Genomic DNA, 21,766 nt, shown 5'->3' with positions numbered 1-21,766 from the left:
CTTCAATGCAGATATGGTTTCTGAAGTCCCTTATTTCTTTTTAGCTAAACTGTATATCAGTGCTAGTCTTGGAAATATTTGTCTCAAATTTGCTGTCTTTTGATTTCCATGGCTGTGTGTTTGGTTATGCTCTATATTCTTTTCTGATCACATCTTTCTAGTGCTTTTTGAATGACTCCCCTCATCTCTGCTCATTACGTACCGATGAGATACATCAGTTCACAGTCCCCGTGCTCGCCCTCTCCTCTAATCTGTTCCTAGATTATTTTTAGTCATAAATCTGGCCAACATTTGTGTTTGTGGCCCATGCTCATTGCTTGTACTCTACACTATGGTTTTTGACCTTGTCTAGTCGATGTCTAGCACCATTGCAAGTCCAGAGCTCTTGTTCTTGCCACAGTGTGTTGGACTCCTAGCGCTGACATTTCCTTGGTCTGGCTCTCACACCAGCTGCTGTGCACCCAGTCCTGACAGCCAGAATGTAACAAAGAACAAGTGGCTGAGGGAATTTGGTTTGTTCAGCCTGGAGAAAAGGAGGCTCAGGATTAGGGAAAGGAAGCAACAAAAAGAAGAAAACATTTCCTGCGTAGTAAAAAAAGCATTTAAATTATTTCATTTTCTGGAAAACTGGAATAGATTTGAGCAACTATAATATTCTTTAGAAGCTTTCTTGTCTTGACAGACATCAGTATAGCCAAAGGATAATAGAATTTTAATTTTTTTTTAATTTCCCCTAAAATAAACATCTTGAGTCTTTTTCTGTAAGGTGAAAGAAAGAGAAGATTTATTTCTCTCAAATGTGCCTTGGAAGTCTACTCCATTGGCTATTTTGCCATTGTAAATTGATTCTTGGTAATGTATATACTGGTGCTGCAGATGCAATTGATTTCCAGATAAGACCAAAACGATCAGTCATTCTTGTGACTGCAGTGTCGAGAGGAGGGAGAGAAAAGTGATTCCATGGAAATGATATTTTGGGGAGTACCACTTCCCAGCTCCTCCTGAGACTGATTTAATCTGGCAGAAAGATGACTTCAGCAGCGGTGCCTGCTTTTGTGTGCTGCCTAATTAGTCATGAGACCTAGTTTTCTTTCTGGCAAGAAGTAAATAAGCTTCTGGATTACAGGATAGTACTTGAGACAACCATTAGGAAAAAAACCATTTTGGTAAACTTTTCTTTCAAAACACCCTGATGTTCTGAGAACATCAGCCCACAAACTTCAAGGCAGGTGAGGCACGTTATTGAAAGTTATTGATTATAAAACAATGATCAAGAACTGTGCTGTCTGCACAAAAAACTGGACCAGCTGCACAAGCTTCATTGTGGCATCCTCAAATCCTGATGTTCACCTTTTTTAACAAAACAGTTGTTTGTGCGTAATAACATGTTTTAAGATAGATGCTGATGGCAGGTGGGATGGGCAGCTGGGTGTGGGACAGGCAGCTGTGCTGGCACAACACCAGCCCATGCCACGGAGGCTCTGTCGGTCCTGATTTTGATGTTTTGAGGATAATGTGCTGAATCACTTATCTTTCCTTCTAGGGCCTGTTTTAGAATTACTTCTTTGCTATTTGGCCTGTTCGGTGGTTTTGTTGCAGTGTTTGCTTTTCTTAACAAGTACAAAAGTAACAAGAGCTTCTCTGTTTCTCTGCAGCTTTTACGAGAGTTGAAGCACCCAAACGTGATTGCATTGCAGAAGGTTTTCCTTTCTCACAGTGACAGAAAGGTTTGGCTGCTGTTTGATTATGCTGAGCATGATTTGTGGGTAAGTACAGATTTCCCTGAGTGTTTGCAGTAGTGTAATAGGAGCTTGTTCAAACTGACATGTGTGTGATGTACTTCCATATAGGCAGAGATGCTTCAATTGCTTGCTCCATAATTAAGGGTCTGACTGACATCCTGTTATTTCTATCCTTTAAAGCCTGCAAAAGACTATATAGAATTTTTTGTAAAGTCAGATTGCATTTTGAAGTGTAAAGGATTTTGCTGCAAGCTTTAATTGGAGCTAAAGAAAGCATTCCTCAATTGAGGTCTTCTAAAACAGAGTTTGGAAATGTATTTAATATTTTTTCCTGCAGTTTTGCGCATACACACAAAAGAAAAAAAGGAGAGGGAATGCTTTACTGAGTCCTCTCGCTGAGATACAGTGGAAGTGACCAACATTCAATTGTCTGTATTCTAAACAGGGAATTTCTGACAGTATGAGTGGAAAGAAAAGAAAAAACAAGTAAGCTAATTGGCCTACTGATGGACTGTCACAGAAGAGGAGTAGAGGCTTAGATGTCTGTTTTTATGGTATGATTTGATTTAATCTGTTGTAGAGGTGGACATAAATGATATCATGAGTTGAACTGAGATGCAAATATTCAAGTTCCACATCTGTTGATAAGATGTGAGTTGCATGGACCTGGATTTGTGTTTTAACCCAAAAGATATCAAACACTTACTAAGAGTAATCAATATGTTTATAATTCCTCCAAAAATACTGACAAGGAGAAGAAATGGTAATTAATTACCATATTGTTTTTGAAGGCTTCAGTAATACAGAAGGTACTGAATGTTAGTGACAAATTGCTCCGTTTTTTCATGCTTAGCTCTTGAGCTATGGACTTGGAAACGACACAAAATTGTAGTTGGAAGGGAAGTAAACCCTTCCAACTTTTAGCCATGCAAAAAGACACTTCTGGCTCAGAACAAGTAAAGTCATGATATTTCATTCCCCTTCATAAGCATAAAAAAATATGTAATTTTGTTTCTCTTATGGTCTAACAGATTTGTATTTTAAGTTTTCTTCATCGAAGTTCAACGTACACTGAGAGTTTGTGTATTTCTTATAACTGGTGGCAGTGGTGATCAAGGGGAATGAATCAGCTAAACCTCTGTATGACCATTTATTTTGCATCAAATGAGTTTACTCACTTTATAGAACAGTCACAACAAACACATTTTACTGCTACATTTAATGGCTTGTGTTTTAAACACCTATTTTGCTAACATTTTCCATTTGATTTTATTTTGGGCGTTTGATTTATACATTACATAGTGATTTTTCACATGATTTAACAGCTTTAGAGGGAGAATCACTGCAGTTTGTTCTTACCACTCCTCACCTCTGGCTGGTTATTGGATATAATCTCAGGAAGCTAATTATTTTCTATTATTTGGGACTGAAATGTTTGTTATGACGAGGTATTTGATGTGAACTGGTCTTGCACTTCCTAACACTCTTATGTTGTTTTGTTTTTTTTCTATGGGACATGCTACACAGATCATTTCTCCTCTCCTGTTTAATTGCCCATGTTTCCTTGCTTCTTAAGCCTTTGCCAGGAATTCTTTTTCCTTCCTTGCATAAAGTTGCCCATGTTCAAGGCACTCTTGGTTCTGGCTTAACCTTGGTCCTCATTTCCTTTACCGTCAGCACTTCCCAAGCATCGCTCTTAATTCCCCTTTTGTCTCTTTTGCTCACTCCCAACTTTGTGTCTTTTTCCACGCTGCCCTCCTACACATGGAACAGCCTCCCAATTAACGTACGTAAAGATCCTTCGCTATCCTCCTTCAAAAAACTCCTGAAAATCCACTTATTTTGTAACGCATTTCAGTAATACCAACCACTTGTCATTCTGTCTGTGTTGTGTTGTGTTTTGCATTTCCTGTGCTTTACAGCTTGTGCCCTTTCAGCTCTTTGGGGTAGAAGTTGTAGTAGGGGATTGGCACTTTATTGCTTAGCACTGTGTGCTCCCTGAGCACTGCATAAACCCCAAGTAAGTCTATTCATTGTGGGTATATCAGTGTATAAGGATTTAAGTTTTGGAATAGTAGATGTGCTGTCGCTGGAGAGATGTAGTTCCCAGAGACCAATGTTTTCAAGTGTAGGGAGCTTTGAGTTACCAAAGTCTCTAAGTATGGGAACTGTCCCTGTGTTCAAAGCTGCCCAGCATTAGTAACTCCTGTTGGCGTCAATGAGAAGATGAAATACTCATCACTTACAAACACCAGATTAATTAAAATCATTATATTTTTCTGCTTCTGTACTGGAAACATTTGGCAAGAGATGAAGAAACTATATTAGATGCTATCTTATTCTGTTCATTTTCTAATACTGAAAAAAAGTGTCCTGTTCTAATGAGGAAAAGTGATGGTGCCAATTAAGCTTATTAAAACGTTCCTTCACGGTGAGCAAGAACTTTTTTTTTACTTTGCATTTAATTCCCAAGGATTAAACTGCTCAAATCTGAAATCTGAGTTAAGATAACTGCACACTTCATGATTTTCTGTAACTTCTGTTGATACCTTTACCAAGGGATGTAGAAAGCTCTGCGAATTTGAACTATTCCTGGCAGGAATTGGTGAGGACTGATTTATGTTGTCCTTGCCTACAAACATATTCACTGGTTTTAATGACTAAGCCTATCAAAGATACTTTCTTTCATCATCGGTCAAGTTACATTATACAAATCAATGCAAAGCCTTTCATGAGATTACAGTGCAGAGTATCTAAGAATATGGGCGTTCTTTGGGCAATTTGATTTATAACTAGTTTAATTACCAAAGTTCTTACTGTAATCCACAAATAATTTCTTTATGATTTTTCTGGACTATTTGTCTCTGTCAAAGAAAACTGGTAAAGTTCTCGGGCTGTAGGATGTGCCACATAAATTAATTTATAATGTATTGTCTGCACTGTCACCACTGCTTACATATGCTCATGCTGTGAAGTTCATCTTAAATCCATGAGTGGAACTGATACACTTTAAAGTCATCTTTCCAGTTGGCAGTTAGAACTTCATAGGCTTAGGAAACTATACAAGGATGAAATCTTTCCAAGAGAAAGTGTAATTGCTTCAAATGATATGTGTATTTTTCTGCTGTGTTCATTTTTGACCTTTAAAAAGTTTGTTTTAAATGCCAGAGTTTTTACTATTTTATCACAAAGGAATAACTTATTTTCCTATTGAACTTTCATGTGTCTTCTTATTTTGCCTTAGTCTTAAGTTGTATACTACAGTCCTGTGTAAAGCTTGTGCATTTTAAGACTTTATCCAAATTTATACCAAATACATCAAATGCACAATGATTACTTAATTGCACTTTAAGAAAAGGCTGATACAAATGAGATCTGCTCTTGTAAATTCTATTTGCTATCAGTCTAATTACTTCTAGCTATTGCAGGGGTTGTAGTTTTCAGAGCTCTTCTTTTGTTCCCAGCTACTCTCTTATTCTTATTCTTTTACAGCATCAAATTTTTTAGCATTGAAAATAGTTTGCAAAAGACACAGTTTTAGTACCACAGACAAGCATGCCTTCAGCTCTTGAATTTCATAGTCTCTATATTTTTAAGTAGGATTTTTGATTCTAAGCAACATTTTTGTTACACCTTTTTTTCCTTTTCATTCTGAATTGAACAGGTTATCTACCTTTCCTAGTTGTGGTACAGAGTTAATTCTCAGACTCATTTGATGTGTGTGTAACTTCAATCTTTAAGATCCTTTTTTTTCTGGAAATATATGTTGCAGCATAAATCAAAAACTTCTGAATGTTTTTAGCTCCTTCTGAAAAACAGTAAAATTTTTATCACAGTAAAATGTGTAAAATGTATTTTCTAGCCATAAAAAAATATTGCTGGCTCTTAATAAGTGAGTAAATAAATAATTAACCATGATTTGATAATATTGAATGTGGTGTCACTATCCAAGACCATTTAAACCATGATCTGAGTATTTTTAGGGTTGGTGGAATGTTTTTTTCTTACTATTAGATTCCAGGGATCTCTAACAACTAAATGCTTAGCAGCAAATACTACTGAGAAACATGGAGTAAAATTCATCTTGATATTCTTGTTGATAATAATAAAAATGCATGGGTAAATTTGCTTTGTTTTATATGCAATACTTGTATATATTCTGCTTTAAATAACATAGGGTAGAGATTATTAGCATAGTCATGTGTACCTACAAATGATCATCAAATAAAGGAAAGGAGAAGATATTTTTCCTAAATGTGAGTTTCATAACACTAGTTGACTCTCTCAGTATACAAATGAATATACTTAATTTCAGTAACAACATTTGGCATAATGTTTTTTTGTGATAAATGGAATTGTGAGTGTTGCAAACTGATTTGTTCTATAAACATGCACACTTGTTTAATCTCATGAATGTTGTCTGATAGCTCTAGGTTTTAACACATCCCTTAAATATGGTATAATCAATTGCAATTCTTTCTTCCACAGGCTTCAGTTTAGCTCTTAATTGGGAAGACAATGCAGATGCTAGTTGGGCACAAATGTCTGTATATACATGAAAAGACTTTTCTCAGTGTAGCAGTAGTATTTTTTCTCTTTTCATTTTCTAAAGCCATGTCTGGTTTTGTTTTAATTCAGTCCTCTGCTAGGTGCTTCTTGGTGCAGTCTTCTCTGTTGGACATGTATTTACCTACGTAGGATTCTGGTAGCTGGCAGAAGAATGTAAGATTTGTTGGGGGAGAAGAGAGTGGGCTGGCATAGATCTTCATGGCATGATTTGTCCCTACCAAATATAACATGGGATTTTTTGACCACTAAAGTGATTGTTAAGTTTCTTGCAGAGGGCAGTGCCATTCCATGTCGATATCTGTCTGTTCTGAGAATGTGCCTGTTACTCATAAACTTGATTTTTCTGCCAGAGTGGTATGAATTTGAGGGTAGTTTATGTGGACTCGTTTTATGTACCACAAAGCATGAGAATTGGGGGAAACAACAGGTGGAAAAAGGCCTCAAAGGCAGAGGCAAGGGTGCAAAAACATAAAATGTGTGACAAACTAATGTGAATAGAGTGGTGTGAATACTGTTTCATATACATGAGATATGTATCTATATATATATATACACACCTACCGGTAGCTGAATTCTAATGTTTTTTATTATTGTATAGAGTTATTTTGACATATTTAGCTCGGAAAGATGTTAGAACACACAGACCCCAGCAAAACCTAGGAAAATTATTCTGAATCTGTTTATGTCTGCTCTTTGTTTCAAAGCTTAGGTATTTAAAGGAAGCTGGCAATAGCAAAAGTGAGAATATTTCACTGTTGACCTCTTGTCACTTGGAAAGGCTTTTTTGGTTAGGCAGTTTGATTAATGACATTGTAAAGAAGATGCCAGTGCATAGCCATCAACAGGTGTCATTTAGAGGGAACCTGTTGAGGCATATTTTTTTCCCTTCCTCTTTTGAAGGACAATTTGTGTTGATTGTAGTAATGCTTCCAGTTTCCAGGTCTGACTTGTTTGTTTGTTTTAGCCTCTCCCATACTGAACAGCAGTTCTCAGAATTGGGGATGGGATGACACAGAGACAGTATGTTTGCATAAGCCTGACTTACTTGGAAGGAAGCTAAAATTTAGGATATTTTTTGAATACTCCTTTAACTACTGGGTAAACATTAGGGATTTGAATTTACACTGTATTGTTACACATTAGGATTACTCTGTTTATGGTGGAGGATTTAGAATGTGCACATAGTTCTTCATCAGCCAATTTTAAAACCAGCTCCAACACACAAGGTAACAAGGTAACACAGAAGAAGGCAGGTACACTACTAAATTGAATATTGTTTCATGAGTCACCACTGTATTTTATTTCCAAACGCTTAGCTCTGTTTTGCTTTTCTTTTTTAATCACTTATATAGTCGTTCTTTTGCAAGAGCTAAAATGGTCTTAAAGGTTCATCCAGTTTTCCTTGCATTTTTAGTACATTTTTTTGAAGTTGAAAATTGGGAATAGTTACTAAGCAAAACCAATAGTCCCAGAGATGGCAAATAGAAAATTATAGTTTCGTTGCTTTCCTAGACTGCTAATGAATGTGTATGTTAATGTTGGTCAGTGAAGCATTAATTTAGAATATAGACTTAAAGCCACTGCTCCAAAGTTGATGCCTTGTATAAATTTTAAAAAAAATATGTAAAAGCAAAGAACTTGAGCATGGGTTAGAAGCTGCAGTGTCAGAGTGCACTTTGTGGTTCCCAGAGAGAAAGGGGAATGCCTGTCATACCTGTCAGGATTCAGATTTATACTCTAACCTCACAGGACAGTCTTGATGCTGTGGTATTCTGCAAAAAGATTTATTGTATGAGAGAAAGGAGTATAGTTTTGCAGCCTAGTGGTTAGGGCCGTCATCTGGGGAATGGGAAGTGCAGGTTACAATTCCTATAATTCCTGTGAGTTATTCCATACCTTTATTATGTCTGAGATTGCAGGTATTATATGCTGTACTTGAGCTGTACTTTGGGACTATTCAGGAGGTGAAGCTAGTAGAGAATGCCTCAGCCCCGTGCATAGTACACATGCAAAGACTATGCTGGTACCTGCACCTATTTCTGCAGCTAAGGTCTTGGATTTAGACACTTAAATGTTTTGACACGGAAAGAGCACATCTTCCTGCCATAGCTGAAGAATTGTTCAAGTTAAACAAGATTCCTTTAGCGTTGTTGTACTGTTCTGGCATCCTTTGCTTTGGAGCTTACTGTATGTATACCTGTTCACCAAAACTTTCATCCAGTTGTTGTGACCATTTATTTCTGGTTTGATGCTCTTATCTCTTTATTTAGTTTGCAGAATGATTCCCCACAGCAGTAGTAGGGCTGTATATATACATTTCTGAAAATACAGTGAAATAAGAGAAAGATTAGGCTTGCTGCCTCTAGTAGAAGAGATGTTCAGCAGTGATGTTCAGCCTATTTGCCGTTCTATTTCCTAGATGAACATTGCCATTAAAATTGCTCTTTAGTGTTGGTTGTTCATGTTGGTCTTTCTTCATATGGCTAATTGCTTACAAGAAATTGGATCAAGTGCTTTGTTTGAGAAAACTCTTCAGGGTAGGACTTGTTCACATACACTGGATTCATTCCGATGGGGGAAAATCATGCCATGGGGCAAATCCAGCTTTTCAGTTCCTTGTACTATTTTTCCCTGCAGTATGTTTCCAGTTTACTTTTTGTTCAGTTGTCTAGACTGTCATGTTTGCAAATTGATGGATATAAACTTCTACAGAGTAACTTGGCAACAGTAGTGTTTATTTGCTTTTGCAGGAAATTGGATTTTATCTAATGGTGATATTACTTGCTTCCAGCAAAACTACCAGTTTTAATTCACTTCTGCAATTCAATAACCCTTTCAAGAAAGGAGATTGTTTCCTTAGCCTTTGTGGCTGGGAGCAATGTGGGAGGGCAAGGGCAGAAATCAGAGGGTACCAGCCTGGTGCTCTCACACTCCAACCTCCAGGGTTATCGGAGCAGCTTAGGTAGGGCCAGAGCCAGAGGTGTTGTCCCTCCTCAACATATCTGTGGTTAATTGTGTCCCATTCTGCCTCATGAGATCCTTTTCAGTTTCATCTTGTCTGTGCCTTTTATAATAAGGAATAATGTTTTGTGTGGATAGTAGTCAGGTTTTCAATGGGCATAGAAATCCCTTTCAGTGGTTACATGCACCTTGAAAAAGGGTAGGACTGGATTTAGGGGTCTCTATGTGTGACCTTTGCCTGTTGGTACTCCTGTATTTTTATATTAATAAATCTTATTAATTTGTGAGTTTATGGTGTCATTACTGCTCAGTAAATCATATTGTAATTGCACATGAAGGTCATTATCTGGTGAGCATTGTGTGGTACTGAAAGGTAGGGGACTCCCAGTTGAAGCTGTGACACAGAATCTTCTTGTGGCGTGACAGGGAAAAGGTTTTCTAAGGAAACGTCCCCTTAAGGCATTCCATTACAGTTTTCAGAGTGATTGCACAACTGGAGGATCAAGCACTAAGAGCTTGTCTTGTTTACTGTTCCTCATGTGCCTATAAAAAACTCATAATCCTGTACATTTATACTGGATTTTAGTTCATTTAGTAGTGGAAGACCCTGTGGGAACATTGCTTGTGGACAGGGACCAAGCAGGTTTTTCTGCTTCTTCTATTTTTCTTTAAACTGTATTGTCCACACCTTTGCTAAGTACAGTTTGATAGTGACTAAAGTACTGGTGACAGCCAGAGGTAGCATTTGCCATGAGGAAACATGAATTCATTGCCATTTTCAGTGGGAACAGTAGTGATAAAGTTGGTGGGGAGTAGTAGTGATGGAGGAGGGAGCAGAGGTGTAATGAAAGCACAGCCTTTGGCTACCTCTTTAACCTGGGGAGGGAGGTGATCTTGAACTAGATAAATCCTGTTTAAAGAATTGTGTAATTAGTAGTCTTGTCACTCTACAGATTAGCATTTTGAGTTTTTTCAGTAAAAATGCAAACTGCCTTTATTATTTGTCTTTCAAGAGGCACATAATTTTCAATGCTGCTTTGTTACTTGAGATGCTTTGAATTGCCTTCAAAAAGGTGGTATTTTTTCCATCTGAACCAATGTATTTAGTTTGCTGAATGACAATGTATTAAGATTGTTTGTGCCTTGCATAGCCTCACCTTGGCTGAGGATGGAGAAGGTAGAATGGCCTCAGTCCAATTTATTTCTTGTACAGTGTAGCAAACCCAAACCTAACCCATCACCTCCATGTTGATCTTACAATAAGTGCTAATCAGTGCTAATATATCTTGACCTTTCAGCAATCTTTCAATGACCTTTTTTTTAATTTTCATTCCTTCAACTGACTAATGCTGAGGTCCCTTCCTGAATTCCATGTTTTCAGACAGTGCTTATCCTCTAGTGGGCTGACTGACTTGTGTAGTCCATGAGCCACCAGGTTGTCATCATCAATGAAGTATGCAGCCAAAATTTAGAAGCAAGAAAATAACCATTTTTAGATGTTGGAACATGATATCACCCTAATGTTATGGTGTGAGGTTTTGGAGTTACTACCTCCCCACTTTAAATATTTTGTTAAAATATTTATTTATTCTCTGTCTATTTGGATTCTAATTTAGGGAGGAACACTAGAGTAGTTGCAAGTATGCTGTCCTGGGTGTTTTTGAAGATTTGAAGGGAAAGTGTGAAAGCATAGAGTGTGGTTCTCTTTCTGGTAGATACTGTTGGTTTGAAAGCTTCTGCTCTAGCTGCTGAGGATAAGAGGGTGCCAGATGGGGAGGAGGGAGGGAAGAGAATGTCTAAGACCCTTTACTTGGAGGTAAGTAGTCAGTATTTAGATATTAACAAAAGCTTGACAGCTGCTTTCTAAAGCAACTGGGAGAATAAAAGAAATTTAAGACTATTGTGAGCACATCACTATTATTTTAATAGCGAAGTTCAACAAACTTTCTATTTCATCCCATTATGTAGTGTTAATAGTTAAAAAAAAACCCCAAAACACAACAAATCACCTCTTCACCTATCTAATTTGCTTCATGTTTCTACTTGTTTTACTTCTAGCATATTATCAAGTTCCACCGTGCCTCAAAAGCAAATAAAAAGCCCATGCAGTTGCCAAGATCTATGGTTAAATCCCTACTCTACCAGATCCTCGATGGAATCCATTACCTCCATGCAAACTGGGTGCTTCACAGGGATCTGGTAAGTGTGGCATGTGTTACCTGCTGAAGAAAGTTCCACTTGCATGTTGTTGGGTAGGACGAGAAAAGTCCCAATTAGTAATCTCACGTATCGATCCGTACAGCTCTTCCTGTTATTGTTGCAGGAGACCAATTGAGACCTCAAACATGAAAACAAACTATGTTTTCACATTGTTTTTATCTGAGTCATCTGAGCTGGGACAATGATGCTAGATCCGGTACAAGGATTGCTGATACCGATATCCAAAAACAGTATGTGAGACAGCTGATATATGTTGGGTGAACATTCTTATAGGTTCGTGCGTGACTTTGTAAAGGCCTTTAAGTGGGAAAGTGATTGATACCCTTGTGCATTGTTTGTTTTACGTGCAAGTTACCATAAAAGCTAGTGAAAGAGTAGTTTTTTCGTGGAATATTCCTTTTCCATGTGGTATTATTTCTGACCGTGGGAAGAGAGCTATAAAAGAGTTATCATCCTGAAATTTCTCATGACCTGAAGTGGCTCTTTAAGTTGACTGCAGATTACAAGGGCAGCCAGTTGCCTTGTCTTAGTTACCCTTTTGCCCTTAAAGTTTTCCATTGCTCCTCATACTTAAGTGAAGTGCTACCATGGGTTACACAAAGACTGCTGATACCGGTGTGCTGCTACTTGCATTGTGCCTGGAATATTTGGAATGAGACAAACAATGTGATTAATATGCCAAACATCAGTAGTAGGTATAGTAGGAAATGTAGTGTAGTCTGAGCACTGAACAGGTTGCCCAGAGAGGTTGTGGATTCTCCCCCACTGGAGATATTCAAGAACCATCTGGACACAATCCTGAGCCATGTGCTCTAGGGTGGCCGTACCTGAGTAGGGAGGTTGGACCAGATGACCCATTGTGGTCCTTCCCAGCCTAACTGATTCTCTGAGTATGTGTATAAAGCCACTGCTTTTATTTGGTTATTTTTCATAGTCTGTAATAGTGAATAGGGCCTTGGGTTAATTTTTGCATGTAGATCTAATATTTTTGCGTTTTTATAGAGATTAATAGACTAAGGCAAGCCTGGCATACAAGTCACAGACATCTTCTGACCTAAATTTTATGCAATTTTGGTTCTAATACCTAACACCAGTGGCCAGAACTGGGGTTTCAGATTTCTGTATGGATCATTTGTTTTCACTTTGTTCCTTGGTGTTTATTGTTTCTGTTAAATTCCAGATGTTACTATATTGGGGGTGGGAGGTGTTCACCTTTGGAATAGTAGCCGTGACCAAAATCAGGAAGCATGTACTACCCTGATTTTCATGTTACAATTACTGCCTTCTTAAGGAGACAGCTGTTGCTTTGGCAGTGTGCTCAGAGGTAATCAGATACAGCTTGTGAAGGAACACCTGAAAAGTCTATATCCAGCTATGTTTGAGGGAAACATGTGTTCATAGAACTGTTAAATACATACACACTCAGATGCCATACATGAACTCAATATTTTGATAGGAAATACAAGATGGTATCTAAGATAATAACAACAAATACACTAGAGAATTTTCTTGCCTGTGTTGCTATTTCCAGCGTGCAGCACCAGGTGTTTTGCATGACTAGTGCTGCTACTTTAAAGTTGATATCTGTTGGTGAGTTGCAGCAAAGCCGGTGCCTAATGTATCTGCCTTTCTTTTGGAATTTTGGGAGGTGATGGCTGCTGTTTCAAAAAAGAGGAGTATTTTTCATGTCTGTGGAATGACAGTGCTTGACTGATGTTGGTGTAATTGAGAAGGGAGAAGAACAGACATTTGTAAGTCTTAATGTGTTCTTGGTCTGCACATAAATTTAAGCTGATGGATTCTGGGATATCTTAGCAAGACAAAGGAAACCATTGCAAAAACTGCTCTGATACTTTGGTAATTTAAGGCGTATTTGGAATACTTTGTCTTTTTTAAAAATTATTATGGATTTCTGTAGAATTCAGGTACTTCAAACAGTTCTATTTTGAACATGGTGGGGAAAAAAAAACTGGTGGCGTTCTCGGTGTGTCCTATCTGCACTTGGAATTAGAGGTTAATATAGTAATTTAATAACTGATTTTAATCCTCAGTTAACCAAAAATTGTTATATATCTGTAATTTTTATTCATATGCTCATACCTGTGATTTTTGCTGCTAAGAATGGCACCTCAGGCACAATGCCACTGGAATCAGGGGTTTTTTTGCATAACACATAAATACCAGCTCCTCAGAGTCATCTTAAGATGGGGAGCAGTTTTTCTGGTGTTTTTCCCTGAGCTGCTTTAATTAACATCCACTGGAAAAAATATTTTTCTATTTTTTTGTAAGCCAAATTTTGCATCAAAATACCTTGTACTTTCTTGGTTTAATATAACTCTGTTCTTACTATTTTTAGCATGTATTTGGATGTAGACCAAAGATGGTGACATCCGTAAAAGTCATGTTATGCTTATTTCATTGCTTAAAAATAATAATAAAAAAAGATTCTCTGTGAATATTTATCATAATCTTAGTCAAATTCTCCTGAACCATGGAAATGACCTCTATGATTAATTTAACAAGTGGTGTCATGAAGAAACAGAAACCTGTGAGGTTAGGTATTTGCCAAGAGTGCTTGCTTAGAGGTATTTGAAGAACATTGTTTAATTCTTAATTTACTACTATCTGAGATCCAAGAGGTTTCTAAAGAAGCTGAATGCCGAATGTGTTCTTTAAAAACCTTAAAATTACAAAGGTATTTTTAGTTTGGTTATTTTTAAGATGAGCAGTGGCCAGCAAAAGCATGACAGTGTAACAAAACTGGTGAACAGTATGGACTTGCAGACTTGCAATTGGGCTGAGCTAATGAATAGTTATTACCACAAGGAGACAGTCTCGTCCCCCTCCTACCCCCACTAGGCATTGCCATCCATGTTTATGGCCTGGCAGGTGACACTCACCTGACTCTTGGTGAGCTCATTCAGGGAGTCAAACCCACAGAAAGTATCCACTTTTCACTTGCAGGGCTTGTTTTCTGCAGGATTAACTCCCTGAGGGACCTCATTGGGAGCTTACCTGTGTGCAGGAGCTGGCACAGAGGCAGTATGAGGCTGGAGGTGGAGGAGAAAGCTCAGTGTCAGTTTATACACCTTAGAGTTGACCTGAGTCTAAAAATCCATATGTTTGTTTTCCTGTCAAGCCATTTGGAGTGGAGTTTTGTTGTTGGGCAATGATAATTTTGCCTTTTCAACGTCACAGCATTCCTGAAAGCCATGCACGAGAGGAAGAGGCTTTGCTGGCTCTAACTGTTGGGATGTTTCATTATGAACAAGAGGTTAATATAGATAGAACATTTGAATACTAAGATTTTGTTGTTTTCAAATGATCTTTGTACACTGTGAGCTGTCTGCTTGAATGGGATCGAATATTGTCTTCCATACCTTGAGTCAATAGCAAGTTCAAAGATGCAGCACCTGAGTACAGTATTTCAGAGTATTCTGGTATCTTTGTCCCCTCCTTTCCTGGAAATGAAATATTTAGCTTCTACAGGAAGGTTCAGCAAGGGTCTTGCTTTGCAGGGATGTCAAAAAAAGGAGATTTTCCCTATACTGTTCAGTGTCTGTTTACATTAGCAACAGAAAGGATTTGGGCACTTTGTTGTGCTAATAACCCCTCTGTAGATGGTGTTGATTGCTTAAGGACAAAAGCAGGCAGAGACCATATCCTTTAGAACCTAATACAAGCAATTTCTATTTGTAATAGGATGTGTTTTCCTGAAGGGAGGTATTATCTATGAGATGTTTGAAGTGCACAGAATCTGTTTTGGGGAATTAAAAATGCTTCTTTAGAATACTGCTTAATATTATTAGAACTATTGCTTGAGAAGTGAGTGTTGGAAATCAAACTCACCAGAGAAATCCCTAGGACTATGTTAAATGGTCTCTTTCAGGATTCTGAAATCAAGAAATTGCTTGTTACAATGGTCATATAAACTAGCTTTGTAAAATTTGTCAGGTTCCTAAAGAGTTTTTATTATAGTTCTAAATACTTGTTGACTAAGAACTTCTCAATTTCTCGTGTACTGACCCTCTACAGCTTCATAATGTTTACATTGGCTGTGTCATTTTACAACTTAAAGTTAGTGTACAGCAAAAGTCTTGTAGATGGAACAGCAGTGATATAGGTGAAAACAGTGCTTGACATACCTTTGAACTCACAATTTTGATTTACGTGCAGAGGGCAAAGTTAACATGTTCTGATGGAACAAGAGGTGTCTGTGAGTCTTAAATTGCAGAGATGATTCAGCATGCAGTTAGACAAATGTTTGTGTAAGGGGCATATATGGGCAAGACAGATGTGTGGGGGCCAAGTGGACACGGATGGGACATAATGAGAAGGTAGACTTCCATTTTCATAGGATCACAGAATGTTTTGGGTTGGGAGGGACAATCTAGTTCCAGCTCCTCTGCCATGGGCAGGGAACCTTCCACTAAATCAGATTGCTCAGACCTGTCCAACCTGACCTTGACCACTCCAGGGATAAAGAATCCACAGCTTCTCTGAGCAACTCTATTCTAGTGCCTCACCACCCTCTGAATAAATAATTTCTTCTGAATATATAATCTAAACCAACCCTTGTTCAGTTTAGAAGCTGTTTCCCCCTTGTCCTGTCACCACATGTCCTTGTAAAAAGTCCCTCTGCAGCTCTCTCGTGGGCCCCTTTAGTTACTGGAAGGCTCCCTGGAGCCTTCTCTTCTCCAGGCTGTACAGCCCCTACTCTTTCAGCCTGTCTTCATAGGAGAGGTGATCTAACCCTCTGATCACCTTCATGGCCTTCCCTAAGAGGTCTAGGTCTTTCTCTCCAAATCAACCTTCTCTAATTTCACTAAGGAAAGGGAGGAGGAATCCTGTTGTGGTCAAGCCTTTGCCGCTGGTTTCCCATCTCCAACTTTCTTATTACCATCCCATTGTCTCTTAAAGCAGGACAAAGTTATGTTTGATTCTGTAGTTTATTTCACTATGCCATCTGTATTGGGAGAAGCTATTTTCGTTATGTGCTTAAGCTAATGAGTTTGTTTCTTTCCAGAGTGGATTATGGAGAGTCTGTGCACTTCTGCCACCTTCAGAATTTATGGAGTGCTAATCTGGGCACTTTAGGTGGAAGGACATAGCAGACAGCTGAGGTTTGACATAATTTTGACTCTGCATGTCTGTCTGTATAGCGAATGTCTATACACAGCCTTTAGGATGATCAGACATGTGAGCTCTCATGTTCAGGCATCTTAACAGGTCCCCTGAATACCCAGCCAGTGTAGTAACAGTAAACCTAGGATCCTTCCAAGGGTAAATCTTTAGCAGGGCCAAGAGATGCCACTGTGGTGACTGGTGTTGGCTGGCCATGACTGCACACAAGGCAAGTGTCTTCTCCAGTGCTCCAGCTCTGCAGCTCTCGTGAACAGTGTGTAATGCACAGTGCAGTAGTTGTTCCCTCTCAGGGTTTTCTGGAAGTCACAGCCATCTGCAGACTGGGTCTTCTCCTGTCAGAAGTAAAGCAGAAAGGGAAAGCCCAAATTTAAGGGGCAAGACAGAATTTTCTGTGGGGATCTGCAACTTCTGTCCTCCTCAAAAGAACAGCCTGTTCAGAAATGATTGAACTAATTAGTTTTTCATCCTCTAACTCTGACAATTTGTGGGTTTGCTTTTTTTGTTTTAATTTATTAGTTCATTCAGAATAAGTATTTTAAGTGATCCATCACAATGTTTGTATAGGATAGCAACATTTTAGTAAATTTTCAGTAATTCAATTATATTAAATTCAATAAAGCTCTAACAGTTTTCAGATTTTTGGTTGGCTGATTGACTTTTAGTTTAGGGATTAACTTACAAACCAGTCATTTTGTCACAGTAATCCTTCTCTAGCCAGTGTGTAAATCTGCAGTATCTTACCATGGACCTATACCTGGACTCTGCTCTGGAACTTAGCTGCCACATGGCACAACTTACGTAGCCTGTCTTTGTCTCTGTTAGCTATTCATGGGTCTAATTTGTAGCTTACTGCTTTATGTGCTAGGGAAGCAATATAATGTGTAATATAATTTATGTAGATCGCTATTATTTTTGTTGTTTGATACTCTTCTTCTGAGTTGGTAGTATTAACGAAGACTAAGAATAAAAATAAATTGCATGCTGTATGAAGGCACCAGAGAACTACTTAAAATTAAGTGGATACTGACTTCTTACTTTTGCTTTCATGTTTTCATTTCAAAGCCTTTGAGAAGTGAGGGCTTATTAATAGTTTATGGCATTTAACTACTCCCCCCTCTTCCTCCCTGTGCCCTCCCAAGAAGATTTTCCAATAAATGATTACAAAAGTTACCTGAAAAGCAGAAAAACTGACATGTTTTTTTAAATATCTCGCTTGCATTTTGCTAAACAAGTGAACTGTGAGTTTGAAAGACAAAATGTAAAATAACAAGTGTGGGAAACTCCCCTTTTACTAGCAATTCTAGAAAAGGATTTTTGTGTGCTGATATCAAAAGTAAATTTAGATGTAGGTTCATGCACCCCTCTCCTGACAAGCAGCTGCTCTGTAGGAATGCAGAACTGTTGGGTCCTGCCTTCTGCCAGTAATTTTGCACAGGCTTGAAAAGTTTCTTGGCCTCGTTGCACCCGTTTGAGCGTGCACACTCCTCCTATAAATAAGTACCAAGACAACCTGTCTGCCAGTTTCTTTAAACTTCTAAAAAACACTGTAATTGTCATCCCCACCACTCTGTGTCATCCTGTGTGCATGCACATGAGAAGGGTGCGTGGGTATGCATGGACATGCACTCCTGACTTGCATCCTTCCCTAGCTGTTTATGGGTTCAGCCTCTCAATCCTTTGTTTTTCCATCTGCATGATGTGTTTGGGGTGGAGGGGACTTTCCACAGTGTCAGAGGTCCATGTGGATGATCATTCCCAGCTTGCAGATTTCCCCAAAGAAAGGAAATGCAACCTAAACATACATATTTCAAAAGACTTCATTGATGACTTTACAAAGTGATGTGAATTTGTTAACTGAAAGGTTAACACATTTTTCCTTTTTTATCTGGTTAAAGAGAAGACAAACTTTTTTGTTACTGCTGAGGAACAGCAGCAGTATGTGGGTGCTTATATGTGTATCTGTATGGATACTTGTTTCTAGATAGATAAATGAGCCAGAAATTTTACATGCTGAGTTACAAACTGAGTTTTATCAGCATATGTTCTTTTCTTTTTTTTTTATTTTTAAGTACTAAACATATACTGGCACCTAATTAAAAAATGGTGCATTTCTCATTACTCAGAACTTTGTTTTTGTCCTTCAGTCATGAAAACTCATCTTCACGTGATTGCAAAGGGTGTGTGAAGACATGCAGACTATTACCGTATCGTGTACATGGAAACAGTGATTTTCCCAAGACTGACTAATGCATACCTTTTGGTTTGTGGCAAGAGTATTAAGATGTTTGCACATTAATTTTTGCTAATAAAAATAATTACAGTTGAAGAAAAAATGCTTTACCTCAGGTTCTGAAATGAGCTTATGCCCATAAAACCCTGACTGGATATAAATTCAGATGAGTCAGAAAAAACAAAGGGACTGATTTGATGGTCTTTTGGCCATGTTTTACTGCAAAAGTCAACAGATGACATATGGCCTGTGTATGTTTTATCTCTTTTCCTGAGGTGGAAAAAGGGTGACAAGGAAAAAAAAGTCTTAAAATAATTCCAGAATTGATTTGTTGGGTTTTTTTCCTGATACAGAATAAACAGAAGGAAAACATTATCTCTTCTAGTAGCCCCATCTGCTGTATGGAGGTCTCTAGTGAATACATTGTGTTTAGCTTACTGGTGCAGGTGACCATTTGGGGTGACCAAGCTGGGTTTTGCCCTCTAAATAAAAATGCTAAGTTTAGAAGCTGCTTTTGGAAGCTTTTCTTTAGTCAAAAATCTTACTGCCTTTTTTTTTTTTCCCCCCCTGTTGGAGAAGGTACTCTTGGGATAATGGGGTTGACTACAAGTGCACGTATGGGGTTGGGTGTTTGGACTCATTGCCCCTTCTGAATAAGGCAACAGAGGTTGGCACCATGTTGTTTGATAGTAATGGAAATGAAAGAAGCCTAAGAAGAGTATGTTGAAATCAGTGAAGACCACTAATATGACAACATATAATCAAGGAAAAAATGGGAAAACTACCGTTGTTCTTCATGTTGTTTGCCATCTTGTGCATTTCTCTTGATTTGCAAACCTGCTATAGTTATTGCTGCTCTTCTAAGCAGTTGCAATAACGTTGCAGATTGTCTTGCATTTAAATTAAGCATCTTTGATCTGTGGTCCAGGAAACTGCAGTGACTAGCAAAGGATGTTAGTTTATTCCTCATTTTCTTATGTGTGAACTTTGTCAAAGAAACTGGCTCTGCTGCAGAAAATGACTGATCAGTTGGTGTTTCACAGATGGCTTATCTCAGGGCCTCTTTGTCTTCTCCACCCTCCATCCTCTCTGCTTGCTGGCTAATGTTTCAGAAATCACTGCCCTTACTGTAGCTGTAAGACCAAATTACCACAGTTTTGTCAGTTAAAGAAAATGAAGGAAATACTTAATGTAGTCAGTGAAGTGACCAACTATGTGAAGTGATCCTCTCAGAAACTGGGCATTAGGCTTTCAGATTCATCTTTAGGGAGGATTATGGTAGGTTTTTTTCCCTGAATTTCACATAAAACCAGCTTAGAATTAAAATTTCACAGAATCAATCAGGTTGGAAGATCAAGTCCAACCTATGAGCTAACACCCCCATATCAACTAGACCATGGCAATAAGTGCCATGACCAGTCTCTCCTTAAACACCTCTAGGGATGGTAACTCCACTACCTTCCTGGGCAGATCATTCTAATGTCTGATCACCCTTTCTGTGAAGAAATTCTTCCTGATGTCTAACCTAAACCTGCCTTGGCGCAGCTTGAGACTGTTTCAAGACATTTTAATAAACACAGGAACAATCCTTCAGCATATCTGGACCACCATTAAAAGTACTGATAATATTCTTTCACCTATTTAGCAGTGAAGCAGCAAAGATTTCAAGGCAAGAAATATTTGTCTTATGCAAGTTGTCAGTCTTAAACTCATGCAGTTCTCTCTATACCAAACCTCTGTACTAACAGCATCTTTTTTTAATTGCCCTTCTCAGTTGTTTTCCTGCCCTCTGGAATCTAAAGCCCATGTGAATGTATAACAGGCTTTTTGACAGACCCCTACTTCACTTAGTTCAGCACCTCAGTGGTGTTAGAGCACAACTCACCTTCTGTTTTCCTTTGAGTGGCTTGTAGAAGCACTTCCCCAGCAGTTCAGTAACCTTCCTATGCTAATTGTAAAGCAGTAGAAAAGAGTGTGGAAATTCTTTTATTCTATTTAAGTAAGCTGATGGCATCTGAAAAATGCTTTTTATGTTGGAATTATGGGTTTGTGTTTTCAAGCAACCCCTCCCTCTCACCCCTGAGCGAGCCCTCCATCTGCCATGCTTTGGTTCCTACTGGTATAATAAACTTTGAACATAAGCTGTGGTTGCTTTTCTATTAGTTTGCTTGATTTCTATTTAACTCATTCTGGTTTTTTGGTTGAGTTTTACAGACAAAACCAGTAAGTTGTACAAGTGAAGTCAGGTGGTACTAAGAGTTTGTTTGCTCGTTCTTCTAGTTTAAATATTGAGCCCAGATCCCCGAATTTAGCATGATAATGTTCTTTGTGGCTGGTGTTCTCAAATGTAACTCGTGTCAAAGAAAATAATTCCATAGACAATATTTTGCATTCCTGAAATTCCCCTTGGTATCGGGGATTTCAGCTACTTAAGCCATTTTGCCTCATGCTGTAGTTGTTGCCAAAGAGGGTTTTTCACCGACGTGTCTTCTGTTCTACATTCTCCTTTAATCCATGAAACATGCTTGTACATTTTTACTTTGATTTGCCTTTCATGTAGTTACTTTTGATGTAACAGTTGTGGATGATGAATGGTAAAATTATTAAATAAGCACAAACTGCAGTAGGTTACATTTTAATGAGCTGATACTGACTTATAATGCTATGAAAACTATTTTTGCATCTGTTGAACTCTGAGTATGATTAGCTGTTTGCTGGCTCAGCTGAAATTAAGTTTCTTAAATGGGATATTAAAGGTGATTTTGTTTCTTGACATTTGGGGTGTGAATTCCAGTCTTAGCCCTAAAACTGATTGTTTATCAAGTAAGTATTAACTTGAGCTCTTGATAGCTAAAACCAAGTGTATTGCAGGCCCATTTGTTTTGGGCAGTGTGTGCTT

General features: G+C 38.2%; 1 protein-coding gene across 1 annotated transcript in view; it reads left to right on the top strand.

The window, feature by feature from the left end:
- Window positions 1–21,766, top strand: part of LOC103802660 (cyclin-dependent kinase 19) — a gene marked incomplete at its 3' end in the record, with an annotated part of 86,370 nt that overhangs the window by 22,049 nt on the left and 42,555 nt on the right. The window contains exons 2-3 of the mRNA XM_009075160.1: window positions 1,656–1,766; window positions 11,331–11,471. Coding sequence (XP_009073408.1) covers window positions 1,656–1,766; window positions 11,331–11,471 — 252 coding nt within the window. The remainder of the gene's footprint in view (window positions 1–1,655; window positions 1,767–11,330; window positions 11,472–21,766) is intronic.

This window comes from Acanthisitta chloris, unplaced genomic scaffold (genome assembly GCF_000695815.1).
Source record: "Acanthisitta chloris isolate BGI_N310 unplaced genomic scaffold, ASM69581v1 scaffold605, whole genome shotgun sequence".
Lineage (NCBI taxonomy): Eukaryota > Metazoa > Chordata > Aves > Passeriformes > Acanthisittidae > Acanthisitta > Acanthisitta chloris.
The sequence above is the reverse complement of the archived record's forward strand: the minus strand, read 5'-3'. Positions and strand labels throughout refer to the sequence as shown.